Source organism: Syzygium oleosum, unplaced genomic scaffold (genome assembly GCF_021117445.2).
Source record: "Syzygium oleosum isolate NSW1041296 unplaced genomic scaffold, Sole_v2.1 Sole_v2.15, whole genome shotgun sequence".
Taxonomy (NCBI): domain Eukaryota; kingdom Viridiplantae; phylum Streptophyta; class Magnoliopsida; order Myrtales; family Myrtaceae; genus Syzygium; species Syzygium oleosum.
Window position 1 is genome coordinate 8,109,497 of NW_026607499.1, and position 17,383 is coordinate 8,126,879.

The 17,383-nt window shown below is 40.1% G+C and overlaps 2 protein-coding genes across 4 annotated transcripts; both read right to left on the reverse strand.

Moving 5' to 3' along the window:
- Positions 1 to 1,913: 1,913 nt before the first annotated feature.
- On the reverse strand, positions 1,914 to 6,902 carry LOC115675506 (probable apyrase 7). 3 transcript variants are annotated; one of them, XM_030598209.2, is made up of 4 exons: positions 6,782 to 6,902; positions 4,243 to 6,453; positions 3,274 to 3,602; positions 1,914 to 2,637 (listed from the first exon to the last, which is right to left on the reverse strand). In XM_030598209.2, the coding sequence occupies exons 2-3, from the start codon at positions 6,239 to 6,241 to the stop codon at positions 3,298 to 3,300; spliced, it is 2,304 nt and encodes a 767-aa protein (XP_030454069.1). In that variant the 5' UTR covers positions 6,242 to 6,453; positions 6,782 to 6,902; the 3' UTR covers positions 1,914 to 2,637; positions 3,274 to 3,297. The 3 variants fall into 3 exon arrangements, with proteins under 3 accessions (XP_030454069.1, XP_056174282.1, XP_056174281.1); XM_056318307.1 differs by lacking the exon at positions 6,782 to 6,902 and adding an exon at positions 6,533 to 6,556 and having other exon boundaries at positions 1,914 to 2,467; XM_056318306.1 differs by lacking the exon at positions 6,782 to 6,902 and adding an exon at positions 6,533 to 6,555.
- Positions 6,903 to 8,798: 1,896 nt separating this feature from the next.
- LOC115675536 (conserved oligomeric Golgi complex subunit 6) lies at positions 8,799 to 15,395 on the reverse strand. The gene is made up of 11 exons (XM_030598250.2): positions 15,009 to 15,395; positions 14,872 to 14,924; positions 14,066 to 14,213; positions 13,852 to 13,959; positions 12,683 to 12,750; positions 11,805 to 11,928; positions 11,540 to 11,686; positions 11,101 to 11,364; positions 10,738 to 11,022; positions 10,340 to 10,483; positions 8,799 to 9,425 (listed from the first exon to the last, which is right to left on the reverse strand). Exons 1-11 carry the CDS (start codon positions 15,219 to 15,221, stop codon positions 8,904 to 8,906), a joined length of 2,076 nt encoding a protein of 691 aa, XP_030454110.1. The 5' UTR covers positions 15,222 to 15,395; the 3' UTR covers positions 8,799 to 8,903.
- Between the last annotated feature and the right edge of the window lie 1,988 nt (positions 15,396 to 17,383).

Sequence of the window (17,383 nt, forward strand, 5' to 3'; positions counted from 1 at the left end):
TCGTAGATATAGGGGAAAATAACAGCACAAACAGTCCCTGAACTTTAACCTAATGTGTAATTGGATCCCTGAATTTTTAATTTATTCAATGTAGTCCCTGAACTTTTAATTTGTTCAATGTCATCCCTGAACTTTTGGTACATATTCAATTTAGTCCCTAAACTATAAGAAAATGTTCAATTTAGTCCTTCCATCAATTCAACTTCAGGGACTATATTAAACTTTTTCATATAGTTTAGGGACTACATTGAACATGTATCAAAAGTCGATGGAAGATATTGAGCAAATTAAAAGTTGAGGGATTACATTAAATATTGAGCTAAAGTTCAGAGAATACATTGAACAAATTAAAAATTCATGAATCAAATTGCATATTTGACCAAAATTTAGATACTGTTTATGTCGTTATCCCTAGATATGGAGAATCAAACCAAGGGATTTAGAAGTGTTCTTGCACATTAGACTGATTTTGAACTAGGAAATATTTTTGAAATTTCGATTATCAAGTATTCTCTTTTTGTTTATAAAATAAAAAAGAAAAATAATGGGGACTTAATAATAACTGGATTAAGTATTCGGTAACGGAACATTGGTTGCTTTATAATCAAACATGAATGAATTGTTCACGCAAGGCATTGCCTTTCGACGCTTTGGCAATGAAAGGAAAAGATCAGCACAATCCACAATGTACAAGGTGCAGGTAAAAAAATAAAAATTGAAAAATGCACTTTGCCATTTTTAGAAATAAACTATTCGTTCTAGAATTTTTCTTGAACTAATATTCTTTCAAATTAATTATGATTAAATAGATCGAAACATTTTACCAAAAATAAGAGATCCGGATGATTTTCATTACGTGAATAGCAATCGTCACCGGACCGCCTTATTTTAGAAAAAAATTAGCTTTTTTAAGGAAGTTTTTAACTAGTGTACTGTAAATTATTGTGATTAATGAAAAAAGGGATTAGAAAGCGTGGTTAAGTGGAATTAATTTGTTATTCATCTGTTCACATAATCTTGAGAAATTAAGCTTGAAAGTAACATTACAATTAAGTTGCTGTGGTATTTTAACTATTTTGTTAAAAGGTGTAGAACTAAATTAGTTAAATTGAAAAGTTAAGAACTAAATTGACCGTTGTTCGATAAGTTTAGGAATGATTAAACAATTATCTCGTAAAAGGTATAGAGAGAACTTAGTCGTGCTCTTTTTCGAGAAATAGGAAATAATCATCCATTTATCCTTCATTGCACTCAACCTCAATTTCAAACTCGAGGAGAAGATTTATTGTTTGTATTGAGTGATTTTGTCCACATCTGGAAAAAAATTTAATGTAAGGATGACATTTGACATTTTAATATAGTACATAGATAAAATTTAAGCATTTGAAAGCTTAGATTTGGCATTGCAAATTGAAAGAAAGTTTAAAACCTAAACGCAGGAAAAGGACGTTAACGAATAACATGGTATATTGAACAGAAGTTCAAAGATCGGACTTGAATGATTATTTAACGCAAACAATAGCACTTTGAATTTTGTTATTTCCTAGATGAGGTAGGAAATAAGTACACAAAATATGGAGATGCAGCCACAGCTACACATGACAGTGTAGTTAGTTATCAATTAAATTTAACCACAATTAACAAACGAGCAATAAAATTATTACAAATATAGCCATTATGTTTTAAGTTAATTTAATTTTTATTATTTTTATAATCATATTCTATGGACTATATTGTTAATAACTATTAGTTCATATTTATATTTGTAGATAAAGCAATTGGGATTCCTAAATGTAAATTACAATCTTGTTCACAGTATGTTTTCTTGTCCTAACCTTCGATTCAAGCAGCAACGAAGCATAAATAAAGTGGGATCACCGCTCCTGCAATACCCATAATACCAAGAAAAGAAATAGAAAAGGCTATACATCTTACTGATCCACGAGGACATAAGGTCTTTCTCAATTAGAAAGATCAACAACAAATGGAGAACTAGTCTTGAACCCCACAGGAAAAGAAACCCATGAGATTCATTGATCAGTGGACAAAGCTAACTAGAAAGAATAATACCCAGAATTTAACCAATCATTCCATTTTCCCCCAAAAATGACAGCAATAAGTTTTCTTGGAAAGGGTATAAGAAGTGTTATCATGCGATAGTGTAAGAGTTGCCCAATAGCTTCAAAGCCAATGCTTCCATATTAGGGTGCTTCAAATTTATTTCCCTCCGGTCACAGTTTCTTCATCTAATCTGCTTAGGTCAAAAGGAACTACATAGAACAGTAAGAGGTTAATTTATTAAATTCCAGAATTATATGGACATTGTGTTCATTTAACGTATATGTGTTGACAGGCCTGTCACACTGTTCTTTTTCTCTCCAGCTCAGCCATCCAAAACCCCCGGCGTTTTCCCCCGTCACTTGCTTCCTCATGAGACATTCTCTTCAGGTTAACAGAACCATAGTTCCTAGGAACATCGAGAACAAGGGATCTGATAAGCAACCGTGCTTTTCGCAGTCTTTGGTCAAGGTTTTAGGCGTACAAAACCCAATCATCGGAAGCCATAACCATGACTTTTAAGCTCAAGATAACCAGAAAATGTTACTGAGCAGAAGATAAACCCCAGCTTGGTAGTATCTGTCAGATGTCAATCAAACCAGCTCATCAGCACTATGACCGAGAAAAGCGATAGAGGAAGCACACTAGCATGCTTGAGATCTTATATTAGAAGTCAAGGTAGCCCGTGGTCAATTAACTTGGGAAACAATTAATAGAAAAGATACAGAGAGATTTATCTATAAGGAATATAATTTGATTACTAGAAGTAATGTCTTTGGGACAATGCAATTGATTCAATTGGCTAGTGCCTATTATGAGAAGACAAACTGCTCCGAACAAACTCTGTCTCAGCATGCTCAATTAACTTGGGAAACAACCAATTAAAAAAGGAATAGAGAGAGATTTATCTATAAGGAACATACTAGAACAGTAATGTCTTTGCGACAATGCAGTCGATTCAATCGGCTTGTGTCTATTATGAGAAGATAAACTGCTCTGGACAAGCTCTGTCTCAGCAAAAACAATGCAGAAGCTGTCATCCTTTTTTTTTCCTGGATTTTCGAAATGGTGATTGACCTTGTTAAATAAAAATGAAAAAGAAAAAAGATACCAATAGATGCAAAAGAAAAATCAAGATTTGCAAATGTGTCGTATCCTGTTAATTGAAATTGGGTTCTCTATGATACAAAGGAAATGCCTAGATGAGAGCCATACCCAAAATTTCAGGGGAAGAATGCTCTAAACTTTCGCCATGTGTGCCTCAGCCAAAGAAGAGTTTAGATCTTCTCGAGATTGTGATCTCCTACTCTGTAGACACATCTGACTTCTGTGAGGAGACCAGAAAGGACTCATGCCACTAGCATCATATTGCATCTGCCCCAAGCTACTAGAAGAAAAACTATGAGAAACACTGCTAGTTGATGGATATAGAGACGATTCTGTTAGCTGGATGCCACTCCCACCAAGACCATGTCCAAATCCAAAAGGTCCTTGCTGAGAACCACCAATTGTTGGACTCAAAGGCATCTTAACTCTTTGATCGCCTGAGACACCATAATTTATATGCCTTCAAGGTTAAGAAAAACTTATAGGAAAGTGATTACATCAGGATAAACATACGGTTAAAAGAGAGCGAAAGAAACTAGCAAAATAGAACTAGTTGTACAGAGATTATTGAAGATAACAACACTCCTTATGTAACTCTCATCATATTCTGCGGAACCAGTACAAGTCACCCACCTGATTGGAGAAAAAGAATAACAAGATCTGGAAACAAAGGGAATTTGCTGATGTTCATATGATAAGCCAACAAGATTAGTAATGGCCAAGCAGTAATAGTGCTTGGATGTATAACTTTAATGGTACCCACATTATACTGACTACTAGACACTGAGTCAAGTAGTTAGTAAAAAATTTATGATAAACAGTCCAATAGAAATGCTAAACCTGAAGAAGGAAAGAAAGGAAGAGCAGACATCAAGGAGCCTGTGCCTCATGTGAGACAAGACTTGAATAGATTATTACATGGCATCCTACATGTCTCTTCAAGTACAGAAAAAGAAAAAGATAAAATCAAGAGACTGCCTCAAAATTTCAATGCAAGTATCAATTCTAATGCAGTATTAAACTATAGATTGGCATGAATTGGGACTACGAATTAAACCAGTCTGTAAAGATGCTTACCTGAACTGATGGGACTCCACCGCTGGAATCTAAATGGAGAAGGAACATTCAAAACAGATGCTGCAGAAGTACTATTATGCTTGAAAAGTGGGAGATATGGCCTCCTGAAAAATCTTGGCATCCAATTGTAAATGCGTGACAGTGCACAAAGCAGGACAAACAGGGATGTCAGCAAAATTGCGATAAGAAGTACTGGATTTATCCTCATTTGGAGGATTTCGTAACTGTGCAAGCCCATTCGCATGGGAAATGCTTTTCCTGATTCCAAAAGTGCAACTCCAAGTGTCCAAGTGATGCCTCCAGATCCAATAGTAATTTGGTTATCTGTAATGTGCAATCCCTCTCGCAACAATAAAGTTATGTAGGGTGCCCTGAAGCAGTATTGTTCAATAAAGGGCTGTGAGGCCACGCTGTTTTTTGCAACTTCCCAAGTTTTTTCACAGAACTCACGTCCCTTCTCCAACACATCATCCAGTGACGCATCAGCAGTCAGGTTGAAAAACCGATATACCACAAAAAAACCAGACATGGCGTAAAAATGGCCATGAGGACGAGCCAGATTGTCCGGTAGCGCACATGGTTGCAAGTCACAATCAATTCCTGGGCTTCGACGTGACCACTCGGAAATATTAACGGCAACCTTTGCAAGTGCACTGCATTCCTCCCAATTTGGGGCACCAACAAGATGCAGGGAGATTCCAGGTTTCCCACCTTTACCTATCTTTCTTCCCTGAACCACAGGGCTTCCACCCTCTTTAAAATTAGATGCACATTGAGAACAGATATATTGCTCCTTGTATCCGGAATGCAAACAAGGATGTTTAAGCTCTACATTGCCATTCACTAGATCCGTACTTTTGCTTTCAGGAAGAGCCATGACAAGACGAGCAACAGTCTTGTCAAAGGCATCATTCAGACCATATCCAGAGAGAGAATAGGCATTGAGATGATGGTCAATCGCACCTATTCTAAGTTTTAAGCTGGAACTGTTACGCATGTTGTCCTTGCTCTCAAATGTAACCTGTAAGGAGGAGCCGCCAAGATCGAGTGCACCAAATGTTGCTTTCTTTGGCATAACACCTAACATGTGTGTGCGATAGTTTAGAGCAGCCCATCCATAGTAAGCTTCCTCCACTCCGGAAATGATCTTAACCCACTCTCTCTTACAAAAGAAAGGTGAAGTTTTCAATATGGACCATGCATTGTCAAGAAGCCACCTTGAATCAGCATCTGGTAGTCTCCGGACCCCAGCTGTGGCATAGAGAAAGAGAGATGTAGTCTTGTGAGACTGCTTGGGAATTTGCTTCTTTGCCCACCAAACAAGTGGATTTATCGCAGCAGTCAAGCCAGATACATTACGGACCAACTTGTCGAATCCAGGTTCAGTCTCCATTCGATCATATGCACGTCCACTCTGGGATCGGGGTTTCTTCTTTACACCTTCATTGAATGACCTGATCACAAGAGGAAGGCTCCCATCTTTCTTGTAATTAAGAGATGCTTGATATACATAAACTCTAGTTCCCGTGCTCCCACAATCTAAAACGACATAAAATTTGGACGTTCCTCGAGACCAATATGCATGGGCATACATTGACACCATGTATATTAATAGTAAAAATAAAAGAAGACACAAAAGAACCAAGATCCTCCGTATCCACTTCCTCCGTGGAAATGCAGTTCCTCCGGGCAAAGACTTCTCCTTTGAAAAGCTAGACCCAACATTATCTCTCAACAAAGGGTGGGGAGGCTTAGAGTGTGTCCCATTGAGATTGCCATCGTCGAAAACAAGCCCGTGATATGACGATAAATCTTGGAGAGACGACGAATGCCGCATATTGTTCTTATGCCCGGTGTGCGTGAAGCCAGAAGTATAAGCAGAAGAACCCCCATGAGAAGGCAATCCGGACGGCAACATATACCGAACGCCAGAGGCATGCGGACCCGAACCCCGGCCCTTTACCACCGAAAAGAGATCCGCAATCTTACTAAGCACCATCCTCTCCCCTTATCGAGACCGGAATACCAGAGGGTCTCACTCCCACAGTTAGTCCACCATCCCGGAAGCACTCATCCGCAGTCAACTACATGAAAACAGCCTCACGAGCTTCCCGTCGCCGGAACATCCCGAACCTCCAGCGCCGGAAAACAGGCGAACACCGGCACGCTCGGCATTGCCGGGGAAAGCGGCTATCGCAAAACCACTCGATCCTGCAAATGTTGCGAAGCCGCGGTTCAGCAGGAGAACACGAAGAAACCGCAATAAAAAGAAAAGAAGCTTCTCCCTAACCCAATCGGCGATCAATCAGAACCGTCGAAACTAGAAACAGAGACTCACGGACATCGCAGAACAAATCAGATTTCCGCACAAGGGGACAAACTCTTTTCACTGAAAAGAGCCTCCGTTCCCGATTGCACACGGCATCCCAACGCCCCCACCGTTTCAGCACCGATCGACAGATTCGACACGGACAGCGATCGATTTCGAGAAGCCCAATGCAGGCAGGCGACCGTAAAGAATCGAATCAATCGGAGGTACCTGGCGATGGGAGGCGGTTCGCTTCCGTCAAGCACGGAAGTCACACTGCCGATTCTTCTTCTTCTTCTTCGTCTTCTTCTTCTTCGCCTTCTTCTTCTTCGCCTTGTTGTCGAGCTCCTTGTTCTCGATTCGATTTCGCACCCGCTGGATCTGCAGAAACTCCCAATTAGCTCGACAACAAGGCGAAGAAGAAGAAGAGGAATCGAAGGGAGATTTTTCTTCACATCGAGGGGAGCTGTTGGATTTTTTTTTGTACCCTGCGATTCGCGTGCGTATTTACTGTGTGCGCGCGTAGCGTAAGTGCCGGTTGCCGTCGATAAGCAAGTTTTGGACGTCATATTTTTGTTTTTATTTTTTGCTTTTGTTTATGCTAATGTTTTTTTGCCCTTTCAACTCGTTTTTTTTTTTGGGTGTTTTTTTTTTAAAGAAATAGCAACTCTCTCACCGAAATAATAATAATAATAATATAATCGCTCTAACTTTTACATGAGAATTCAAATAATTCCGTGGATTGGTATGAATTTGTGACAAAAGGAAGTTTTTTTTTGTCAATATAGGCTTTTTCGGAATATTTGAGGCGTACTTCTATTTATCAACAATATCTTTCGTTTCGTCCAAGCGGGATATGAAGTATTCGCCTTATTGAGTAGAATGCCTTTTGCTGTGGGTTACCGACTCTTAGTACCGAAATGGGTTCTTTACGAGAAAGAATTACTTCTATCAAAGAGGGATCCCTAACTTATATAAATTTGGAGTAGAATTAGAACAAAAAAAATAAGACTTTTTTTATCAAGACAATAGAAAGTCAAGGTCGCTCGCTACTTGTCTCCAATTAGTTAATTCTGGACCATCAATAAGTGTTCTTATCTTACTCTTGTTCGAATATGATATTCGTGTTCAGAATTAAGAAAAAACCTCTTGATGCAAACTATTCAAAAAAGTTAGGACACGCCACTACTAGCTCGTTCAAAAGTGAGTTAGGTCGAACAAGTTTAAGCACATGAGTCGCATTAATATTTTCATAAGTACAACTAAATGGGTTGATGTAATCTTAGCACACAAGGGTTATCAAGCCCATGAAAAACAAAAAAAATTTGGCGAGAGTTTGTGAAGATTAGAATGGTATTTCTGTGGATTAGTTTGATTTTTGATAGGGAGATTTGAGCAAAATACAATCTGTTTAATATTCAATGAAAAAGGGTGTTGAGAAAGATATAAAGAAGGACACATCTATCTTACTATACACGCATATCAATGCAAATCGCGGGCTTAGCTTAATGTCTAAGAGATGGAATATGGAAGCACTTTACTTAGGTCAATGGAATTATGGAAAGATATAGAGATGGACAAATAAAATATATGCATGGCCTCTATAAATCGGCAAAATGCATATAGTAAAGTTCCTTGAAAAACAAATCATTTGGAGGGTGCTTTTGCATACTTGCAAGTGATTTCTTTTTTTTTAATAATCCAGGAATACAAATATGGATGGCAAGCATAGATTTTTATCCGCGAATTGATCGGCATGACAATCGTGCCAATAAAAATCAGAAATAGATCCCGCCGTTTATTTGATATTGTCGATTGAAACTCACGGAAGTTAGGTATTAACAGTTACTAGATAGAACTTGCAATGAATAAATTGATTACTTTTTGTCCAAATTGAGCACGCAAGATCGAGATCATTCGGAATAAACTATTAGAAGATGCTAAACTTTACCTAACTAGAACAATAATTTGATTTGAAGACTTTGACCGATCGATCTGAACTCGATCACTGTCGTTTACCAAAAAGAGAATTTGTTGACCGTCTCAAGCCTTTACGTTTGGTTTGTTGTGGGATTTTTCCAAACCAAACACCAATGGGCCCCGACGAAAACTTCATGCCAAAGGAAAAAACGTGAAAGAACTGCAGAGACAGGATGCACAAAACTCAGGAATATCTTATCGTACCGAATACAGTAAAATATCTCACAAAGAAACCACGAACAGTAACATTCTATCGCAACACCATGTATCGACGAGAAACACTTATTCATGAATCGAATTAACTTTTACTATCAAGTACATTGATATACCTTAAGTCCAAAATAAACAGAAAGCATTCCGGTTTTACATGTATTCATATTCCTAAAATAGTTCTTATCTGATCTGGGGGATGCCTTGCCAATGATCTTGGGTCGGAGTATCCGTTATTTGGATCCATAATCGCGTTATAAATGATATCGTATGCTTCTGCCAGGGACTTGGCCACCTCAACACAGGCTTCAGACCGCAGCTTCGGGACTTGCATCTGCTCGAATTCAGGAAGAGAACTCTCACTTCCCAAGAGAAGGCCAAAGAAGGCCTTCAAACAATCTGACAGAGCAGCTGGGGATGTGTCTTCAGAATCTGCCAAACAGGTTCCACTGGTTGCGGTGCTCGTCTCCTTGTTGAGGGCAGCCCGAAAGAGAGGCATCTTATCCGATAAACCACATCTTCTAAGAATGGCATCGACTTCTTTTTCCACAAGAACATGCAAGTGTTTATCTATCAAGGATCCCAGGTTCTTCACATATTCAGTGGCTACGGCATGCCCGAGCAATGGCTGTTGAATGGCACATAGGCAGTTGATGAGGAATATCTTGGATGGCCGCTCGCTATTCTGCATATTAAATAAAAATGGAAATCAGAACTCAGAAGCGCATAGAAAACCAGAAGTAAACAAGAAATATGTAAGTCAAATACGACGTCAACTAGAACATGGCCAATTCAGGTTTGTAACAGTCAAATATCATCGTCTTCCCGAAGGAAGAGATATGTAAGTCAAATATCGTAGTCTTCCCAAAGCAATTTTCTTGCAATTCAATTACTTTGAAACACTCTGCTAAGTGAATTTGATTGAATACAAGAGTAAGCAAAAGAGTCGAGCTCAGTTTCAGCTCGACCCTCGAAGGATACCGAGTGAGTCAATATTGATTATGGAGCATTTCATATATATTCTGAGACTGAATTCAAGGACAGATAAAAGTATCCTATTGAGCTTGAGCAGGATTTCAAGTTTCCATGTTTTAGACCGTGGCCCATTCAGGTTTGTGACAGTCAAAACCCTCAACTGACAAGGCTCAACTACGTGGGCTGGGCCTAATTGACAGCCACTGTGAGCTGTGACATTCTACTAAGTTGAACTAGGACAGATACCACATCTTTTCCTGATATAAGGGGTTGTGGTAGACTGGAAAGGGTTTTAAATGAATAGCATATTCTGTTACCAATTATATTTACAGTGTTTGGATGCATTTAGTGAATCGGAATATTTTTTTAAATGAAAATTGTAATTGCTGTATTTTGCAGGATATGAATATTCTGCAGGACGCGCACAACTATGCTCTACTGATCCAAACCTTTCCATCGTGCATGATGATTGGCTAAAAAAAAAAACAAAGCGAGGACAAATGTAGTTACAGCATCAACTTCAACATATGGGATTTATTTTGGCCGGATAAATGCAATGAAAAAAGCTGGGAAAAAAAAAAACATGGCTGGAAGCGAATATCATAGAGGAGAAGTTCTAATAACCTGAATTGAGGAAGCAGGGCTTCCATTTGACAAGATGGCATCAACAGATGATTTACTAATCTGACTCGAGTCAGAACTCATTCTCCGTCTTGATGAGTGACCAGATCCTTTTGATTTGTGTGCTTCTGCTGCTTGCTCACACATCTGCAAGCAATAATTAGAAGAACAAGTTTTTCATCATCCTTCTCATGACAGTTTTATCAACCATCTCAGCAATTAATTCTGCAGGGAGTATGTCAGCTTGGAACAATTCTCATCTTTACTAAGATTCTGGAGGACTCTAGTGACTTGATTGGGTCTGCGTAAACTTCATTAACATGATACATTTTGCTGTTATATTGTCTTCTTTTTACATTAACCAATAGAAAAATTCAGTACATCCAAGCACAAAAGTAAACCTGAATAATAGGATCAAGCATGGCCGAAATCACTGGGTCAAAGTCGGGTTTCTTAGCGGACGCAGGTACCATCATGCTGTTGTGGATCTCAATTATTTCAAGCAACACTGAGACTCCATCCCTAACTGCCGATGGAGGAGACAGGTCAATAGCAACAAGTGGAGGATAACGCAATAGCTTTTCTCCTCTGCTTCTCAAAATTTCAAAAAATGTCCTCTGAGCTGCATCTTTTAGGGCCCAAATCGTGTTACAGAGAGCTGTGTCCCGCCCAAGCAGATCTGATATCTGCACTAAACAGTCATAACCAGTAAAAAAGGTGTGGGATTAGAAAGAATGTATACAAGAAGAAAGAGCTCAACTGACCGTGTAGCTGTAAAACTCGAGGGTGTTGCTAAGTTTATATGATACTATAAGGCTGGGTTGAGATTGCAAGGCTTGTTCAACTCTCACTTTGAATGGCCGACATACTCCTTCGAAAATTCTATCCAGAACAAATGTCATGTCAGATTCTGCTTTCCCAGAACCATTTTCTAAGTTCTTCGAGAAACGAGTAGCAGTTGGCCCAGTATCCACTACTGCATCTGGATCGAGTAATGCCAGCACAAGCTCTCTCTCAGATGCCAAGGACTGCAAGAAAGCAACAGACATCAGTTATATTAAATGTGATTATCTTTTAGAAATCATGTTTCACCACCAAACATTTGCATTCTCACAATATTGAAACATTTTAAATAGACATCATAGGGACTAAGTCCACAAGTAGCAGTAGAATGAAAATCAGAAGATAGTCATCTCAACACACCTGATGTAGCCATCCCAGCATGTCGCCTACATATCGCAGAGGATCATGAGCATGTACTTCAATGGGTCTTGGCATTCCACCAGGTCCTCCTCGTGTAAGAGCACTAATAAACCTTCTAAACAATGCATGGTGTCTCATATTGGCAACCTATACAGGGAAAGAGTTAATAATATTAGTTAATAGGGAAGATAAGCGCTTATCTTACAGTATGTCAGACTTCACCTGTGGCTTGATATCGAACTCTACTACAATTAAAGTAAAGTACCTCCTCTGCACAATATTTGAAAAGCACAGGCCTCTCTTTCAGGCAACGAACAGCCGTTCTCAATAGCTCACTGACTTCAGGATTATCAGTGTCACCCAATTTTCTGCACTCTGCCTGAACCCACCTAAATGAGAAGTAAGAAGGACCATCAACCACAATACCAACAGGAAAACAAAGATAAAGACATTAAATTTTTTAAAGATAAGTTAAAAGGCTCAAGACGTAGGACCAATTTAGAAATGAAAAGGAGAAAAAAGTCACGAAGCAAGTCACCTCAAGCAATGACAAAGTTCGAGGCACTAACAAAGTCAGGGACATAATCACATCAATCATACCCACGGATATTTGTATCTGAAGAACCAATTTAAAAGAGATCTTAGATCACAAACTTTGTGTTTTATCTACTCAGTAGATATGTAATTCCATTCCAGGAGAAGACACTTATTTTATTTTTTTTGTGGTCGAAAGGAGAAGACACTAATTAACAGGAGGGATTGCAACAAATTGTGCCGGCTAAGATACTACCATCTTTAAGTGCCTAAGATTAAAACCATTAAAAATCATATCATTTAGAGATACCAGAAGCTAAAAGTGTCTTAAAATGGTAATTCTGACAACCATACAACAAGAAAATCTAACAATGAGTGAACATAAGATGGGACAGTGTTAAAAGTATCCTACATGTAACGATTTCTATTAAGTTGCTCGTTATATACTTATTGCTATTGAAGCAAGACTTGCATCAGCTTCTGGATATTAAAATCCATTATTCTCTTGCTCCTCAAACCTCGTCACAAAATTTTAAAAGCCCAATCCAGGTATCTGTGAAACCATGCAGAACAAATCCATAGTAAATGAAGCCTTTTAAGATGGCTGACCTGCACAAGCGCTCATAGGCCCCTTCTTGATACACAGCCATCATATCCATGAGTTCCAAGCCTGCACGCTGTGAAGCAATGAGAATGAGAAAGTATCACAGACTTAGCCTTCATTTAAGTCGAATTTTGTTACACGTTTTTCAGCTCATAATACAGCAAATTGCAACTACTGAAAGCTATGATGCGTTGCTAGATGTGTAAGCAGAGCACATAAAGTTCAGCAAGGAACGAAGAGAAGCAAAGAGGGCAATTAAACATTGCTAGAGAACAATACTGGAAAACATGCATCGTCCCTAAACCTCAAGCTTCTAAGCAGATCTGCAATCTTGTTTTGTGTCTCGAGTCCACTCATTTTTTCGAGCCACAACCTCCTTTGGCAACACGAGCTGATTTGGTAAGGTGACCCATCAAAAGAAGGGGAAAAACAAAACAAAAAAAGTGATACTTTCAGGACATATGTGGTGAAACAGAAGGATCCACTGAACCCTCCTAATACGCAATGACCCGTTCCTTTTAGATCTTTCTTTATCTTTTGTCTGTATATTCTTTACACACCATTTTGTGGTGTGTGGTGAATTGGTGAAGACAAGTGCAATAGGATGCTGAATTTAAGAGAAAAACCAAGTGTAATCTCCATTAGTTCTTGATAAATTTTGTAATTTTTTCTTTCCTGAACGAAGATACCATTGACTGAACAACATAGATAAGTATGTTCTGTTCTAGGTTTACTACTGTTCTCCTAACATAATACACGACAAGATGAATATGGATGGAATAATTGTTTCCATCAAAATAATTAGCTTGACTGCACCTCGAAGAAAGTATGTCACCAAGAAGTGCCGTTAAAAGAAGTAATAAGACAAAAGGAGACCGAGCAGAGGTGCCTGACATCTGCAGTAGCACCAATTGTGAAACTTTGCCAGCAATGAGAGGGGGAAGAAAGAAGGGAAAGAAAAAATCAACTGTCCCAACCGAGCCTTACACTTCGAAAATGTTTTCTCTTTCAAATAGCGATGTGCTTTAATTCTAAAGGTGCCCAATTCTCCATCAAAACTGAAGTACGAATAAAACCACTCTTAGAGAGACAGATAAAGTACACTATTTTCATGTATATAATGCTAATTATTGCCTGTAGTATCCTGAATGTCTTTATTGGAGAGAGGGTTTACCTGGTGATGTGTCCGAAGAAGTATCTTGCAGTTAGCATGAATTTCTTGGACATGGGAAAGGGCCTTGAAGAATTCTTCATTAAGATCTTCACCCCTCAGTGCATTTATCTAGTAACACAGAAACCAAATTCAATGCATATGAAATGCATTATGTGGAGCCAAGCAGTAATAAAGTGCCTAAATTAAGCAGCCAGATGTTAAATTCAGGGTCAACCTCTTCATTAGAGAGCTGATAGTCACGTAGGAAGCATGACACGATCTCCTGCCGCTGTGTAGTCATTTCTAGTTCTTGCTTGAGCCTCTCTGTGGTACTGATGATGTCCCCTGTGCTAGCAGTGCAACTGCTCAATGCTTTTGCTATCCTGCGCAAACATATCAGTCCTATTGAAATTCATGTTCAGATTAACCATTTTCTCAGCTTAAACCGGAAAAGAGAACAGGCCTAGCAAATTTAGTCCAGGCCAAACTATCGTAGCATCTTTTCACTGTACCGTCAATCATATTTCTTATTACACGAGAAATCAGGTTATACACGCAATAGCGAACATCTACATTCATTCATTTGATTAAATCAGGCCAACTCTTCATCTCTCCGATCTTGATGCAAAAATCTGAAAGCACTTCCAAGTCCCAAGTAGCCAGTAACTACATTTATCTCCTCCACACAGCATTTATTTCCTTCGAATAAATCCTTTCGCTCTTCACATGAGAACTAAAACTCCCGCCGAGAAGTCCATACTTAAATTCCAGCATATGTCCTTTTATAAACCTAATCAATTAAGTTGCATCCTAGCTACATTCATCGGATTCCAGAATATAAGCCTAAGATCCGGAGCAGAAATGAACTTGATTCACCCTCATCTAGCAGATTGCGAAAAGCAACGCACTCTGCTTGATCTCAACAATTTGAACACACAGAACTAAGTCCAAATCTAACAACCACAAGCAAAACATCCGCAGACAACAATCAATTCCAACATACTAAGGACAGCACAATCTCACAGCTTTCCAGAAACTCACCTATCGCAGCACTCGGCGAGCGCATTGACCTCCTCCTCCACTCGATCCAACGCCTGAGGCCAAAACCGCAATCACATTAACTCCAATCCATCCGCCGCACGTTCCAACACACATAGAAAAGACACGAGAATACGAACCTGTTGCGCGGTGTTCGAGGCATGCAGGAACTCCCGATTGATCTCGAGGCCGCGCTTCTCGACGGTGGATCTGAGGTTGCGGCGGGCCTGGGGCGTGTTGTCGGAGTAGAAAGCGGAGAGAGTGTGGAGAGAGCCCAGGACGTCGGGCGTGTCCGTGCGCGACTCCAGCACCTTCTTCAGCTTCCTCGAGAGCCCCGGAGCCAGCGTCCCCATCTCCGCCGCGCTCCCTCTCCGACGAGCACGATCTCGATATCGATCTAGCCGCCGCCGCCGCCGCCGACGCCGTCTCCGATCAGTCTGCGTGACGGAACAACTCAGTCGATCTGCTTCTGCTCCTGCGTCATCTTCTTCTTCTCCTCCTCCATTCCCTCCCTCTCTCCCTCTAACTTTCTCTCTCTGAAATGGACCGCGATTCCGAGTTGATGTTGGGCTGATGCCGCCATGGCGAGTTTTGGGCTGGACTCGGGCGAACGAGTCGGCTCGGTCGTGACTCGGGAGTTTCGCGGGCCCGACTCAGTTACCGGAAAAAGCGGGCCGGTTTCATGGGGCCGCCGGCGATGGTTACTTCCTTCATCGAATCTATATCTTTTGAGTGCATTAGCAATTGATGCACTTTGAACGTTGTCCGAACTAACTTTTTCCGGTTAAGAAAAAAAAACCCGCGCGATGGTCTCGGACATGTCGTTCAACGGGCATGGTGTCGGACTCTCGTCGGAAGACCAATTAGAGGACTAGCCAAAATCGAGCGATCCATATCCAGATCTCCCCGGGTACATGGGCAATCGATGAGCAGCATGAACATAGTGGCAAAAGAATAGGCAAGAATCTAAAATCTAGAAAGCACGTGAAAAAGCAAGGACGGGGAATTAAAATTCATCCAAAACGTATAAAGCTTCATTCGATTACTTACGATTCGAGCGCGTCTGTCTTGAGCTAATCAGGTTTGAGCTTCATAGAATTCGAGTTATTGGGTAAAAGACCTCGGATCGTATGAATATGCAGTTAGGTCGAGCTTGAGCACAAAATGATACTTCGTATGATCGAGTTCGAGCTCGTGTTGAAAAGCATAGGCTCAAATCAAACACAAGATGAGTTTTGAATTGTTAAATTTTGTCGAATCAAAACGATCTTTTCCAAAGAATTTCGCTATAAAGCCCATGAATAATAAACCCAATGTTGAGTCAAATGGGCTAGTACAAGGTAGATGTCCTCGTAGGCCGTAAGTGACCCGATCTGGTTGGTCCGAGCTATGGCTCAAATCGTCGTGGGTCGAAGAGAAAAAGAAGGAATTGATTGGGAGTAATTTGTCCAACTTCAAATAAAAGACCGTGGCATCATCTAGGATATCAAAGTTCATTCTTTTTCTAGCTTTTGAGTATCCCTCATTACTAATCAAGGTTTGTCGCCTTAGGGTCGATCAAAGGTGACCATGTTTTGTCGCTTTAGGGATGATCTTGGGCGGCCGGACCGTGTTTTTGTCGCTTTAGGTATAAGCTAAGGTTGCCGAAATTGCACGTTGGTCGCCGTAGAACCTTTTACCATATTATTGGCGATAGCGAACAAATTTTGTTGCTTAAGTTTTGACTTAAGGCAACAAAACTAGGGTATTGACCCAAGGTGACAAACCTAAGAATTTTGTCACCTTTGGGTAACCTAAGTTGACAAAAATCGTGTTTCGCCACACAAAGTTTTATCGCATTAGGGTGTTTTTCTTGTAGTGATAGCATTTCCACCAACAGGCCACCAACCCCGTCCGCCTCTGCTGCCAAAATCGACTTGTAACTTCACCTCTCTCTCTCTCTCTCTCTCTCTCTCTCTCTCTCTCTCTCTCTCTCTCTCTCTCTCTCTCTCTCTCTCTCTCTCTCTCTCTCTCTCTCTCTCTAGATAACCAAGCTAGAGTACAGTAGCAGTAACGGGAATTTCCGATGGAGTAGTGAAACGTACAAACATCGGAAAGAACAACAACAGCAGCAAAAGTAGTTTGTTGGGACGACATCGACAGAGAGATAACTAGGGAAGTGAATGGGATTAGATGCTGCTATAGCACTAGCTATTGATCTCTAGATACTAGGTGTATCGAGAGAGAGAGAACACGACGGGTGGCTGCACGGTGGAGGATGCCGCGAGAGGTTGCAACTACAAGATTGAGATGAGAGAAAAGTTAGGATTTGTGCGGGTTTTCTTTAGGTCCAATCAAATATGAATATCAGGTCGGGTACAAAAACAACAACAACAACAACAAAAGACAGTCAAAAAAATATATTGCTCAATGATAGGATATACATTTCTTATCGAAGGTAAGAAAGCTAGATTGACACCCACATTGGCACATTGCACGGCATACAGGAAAAGAGCTTGATGACAAGGCTTCTGTG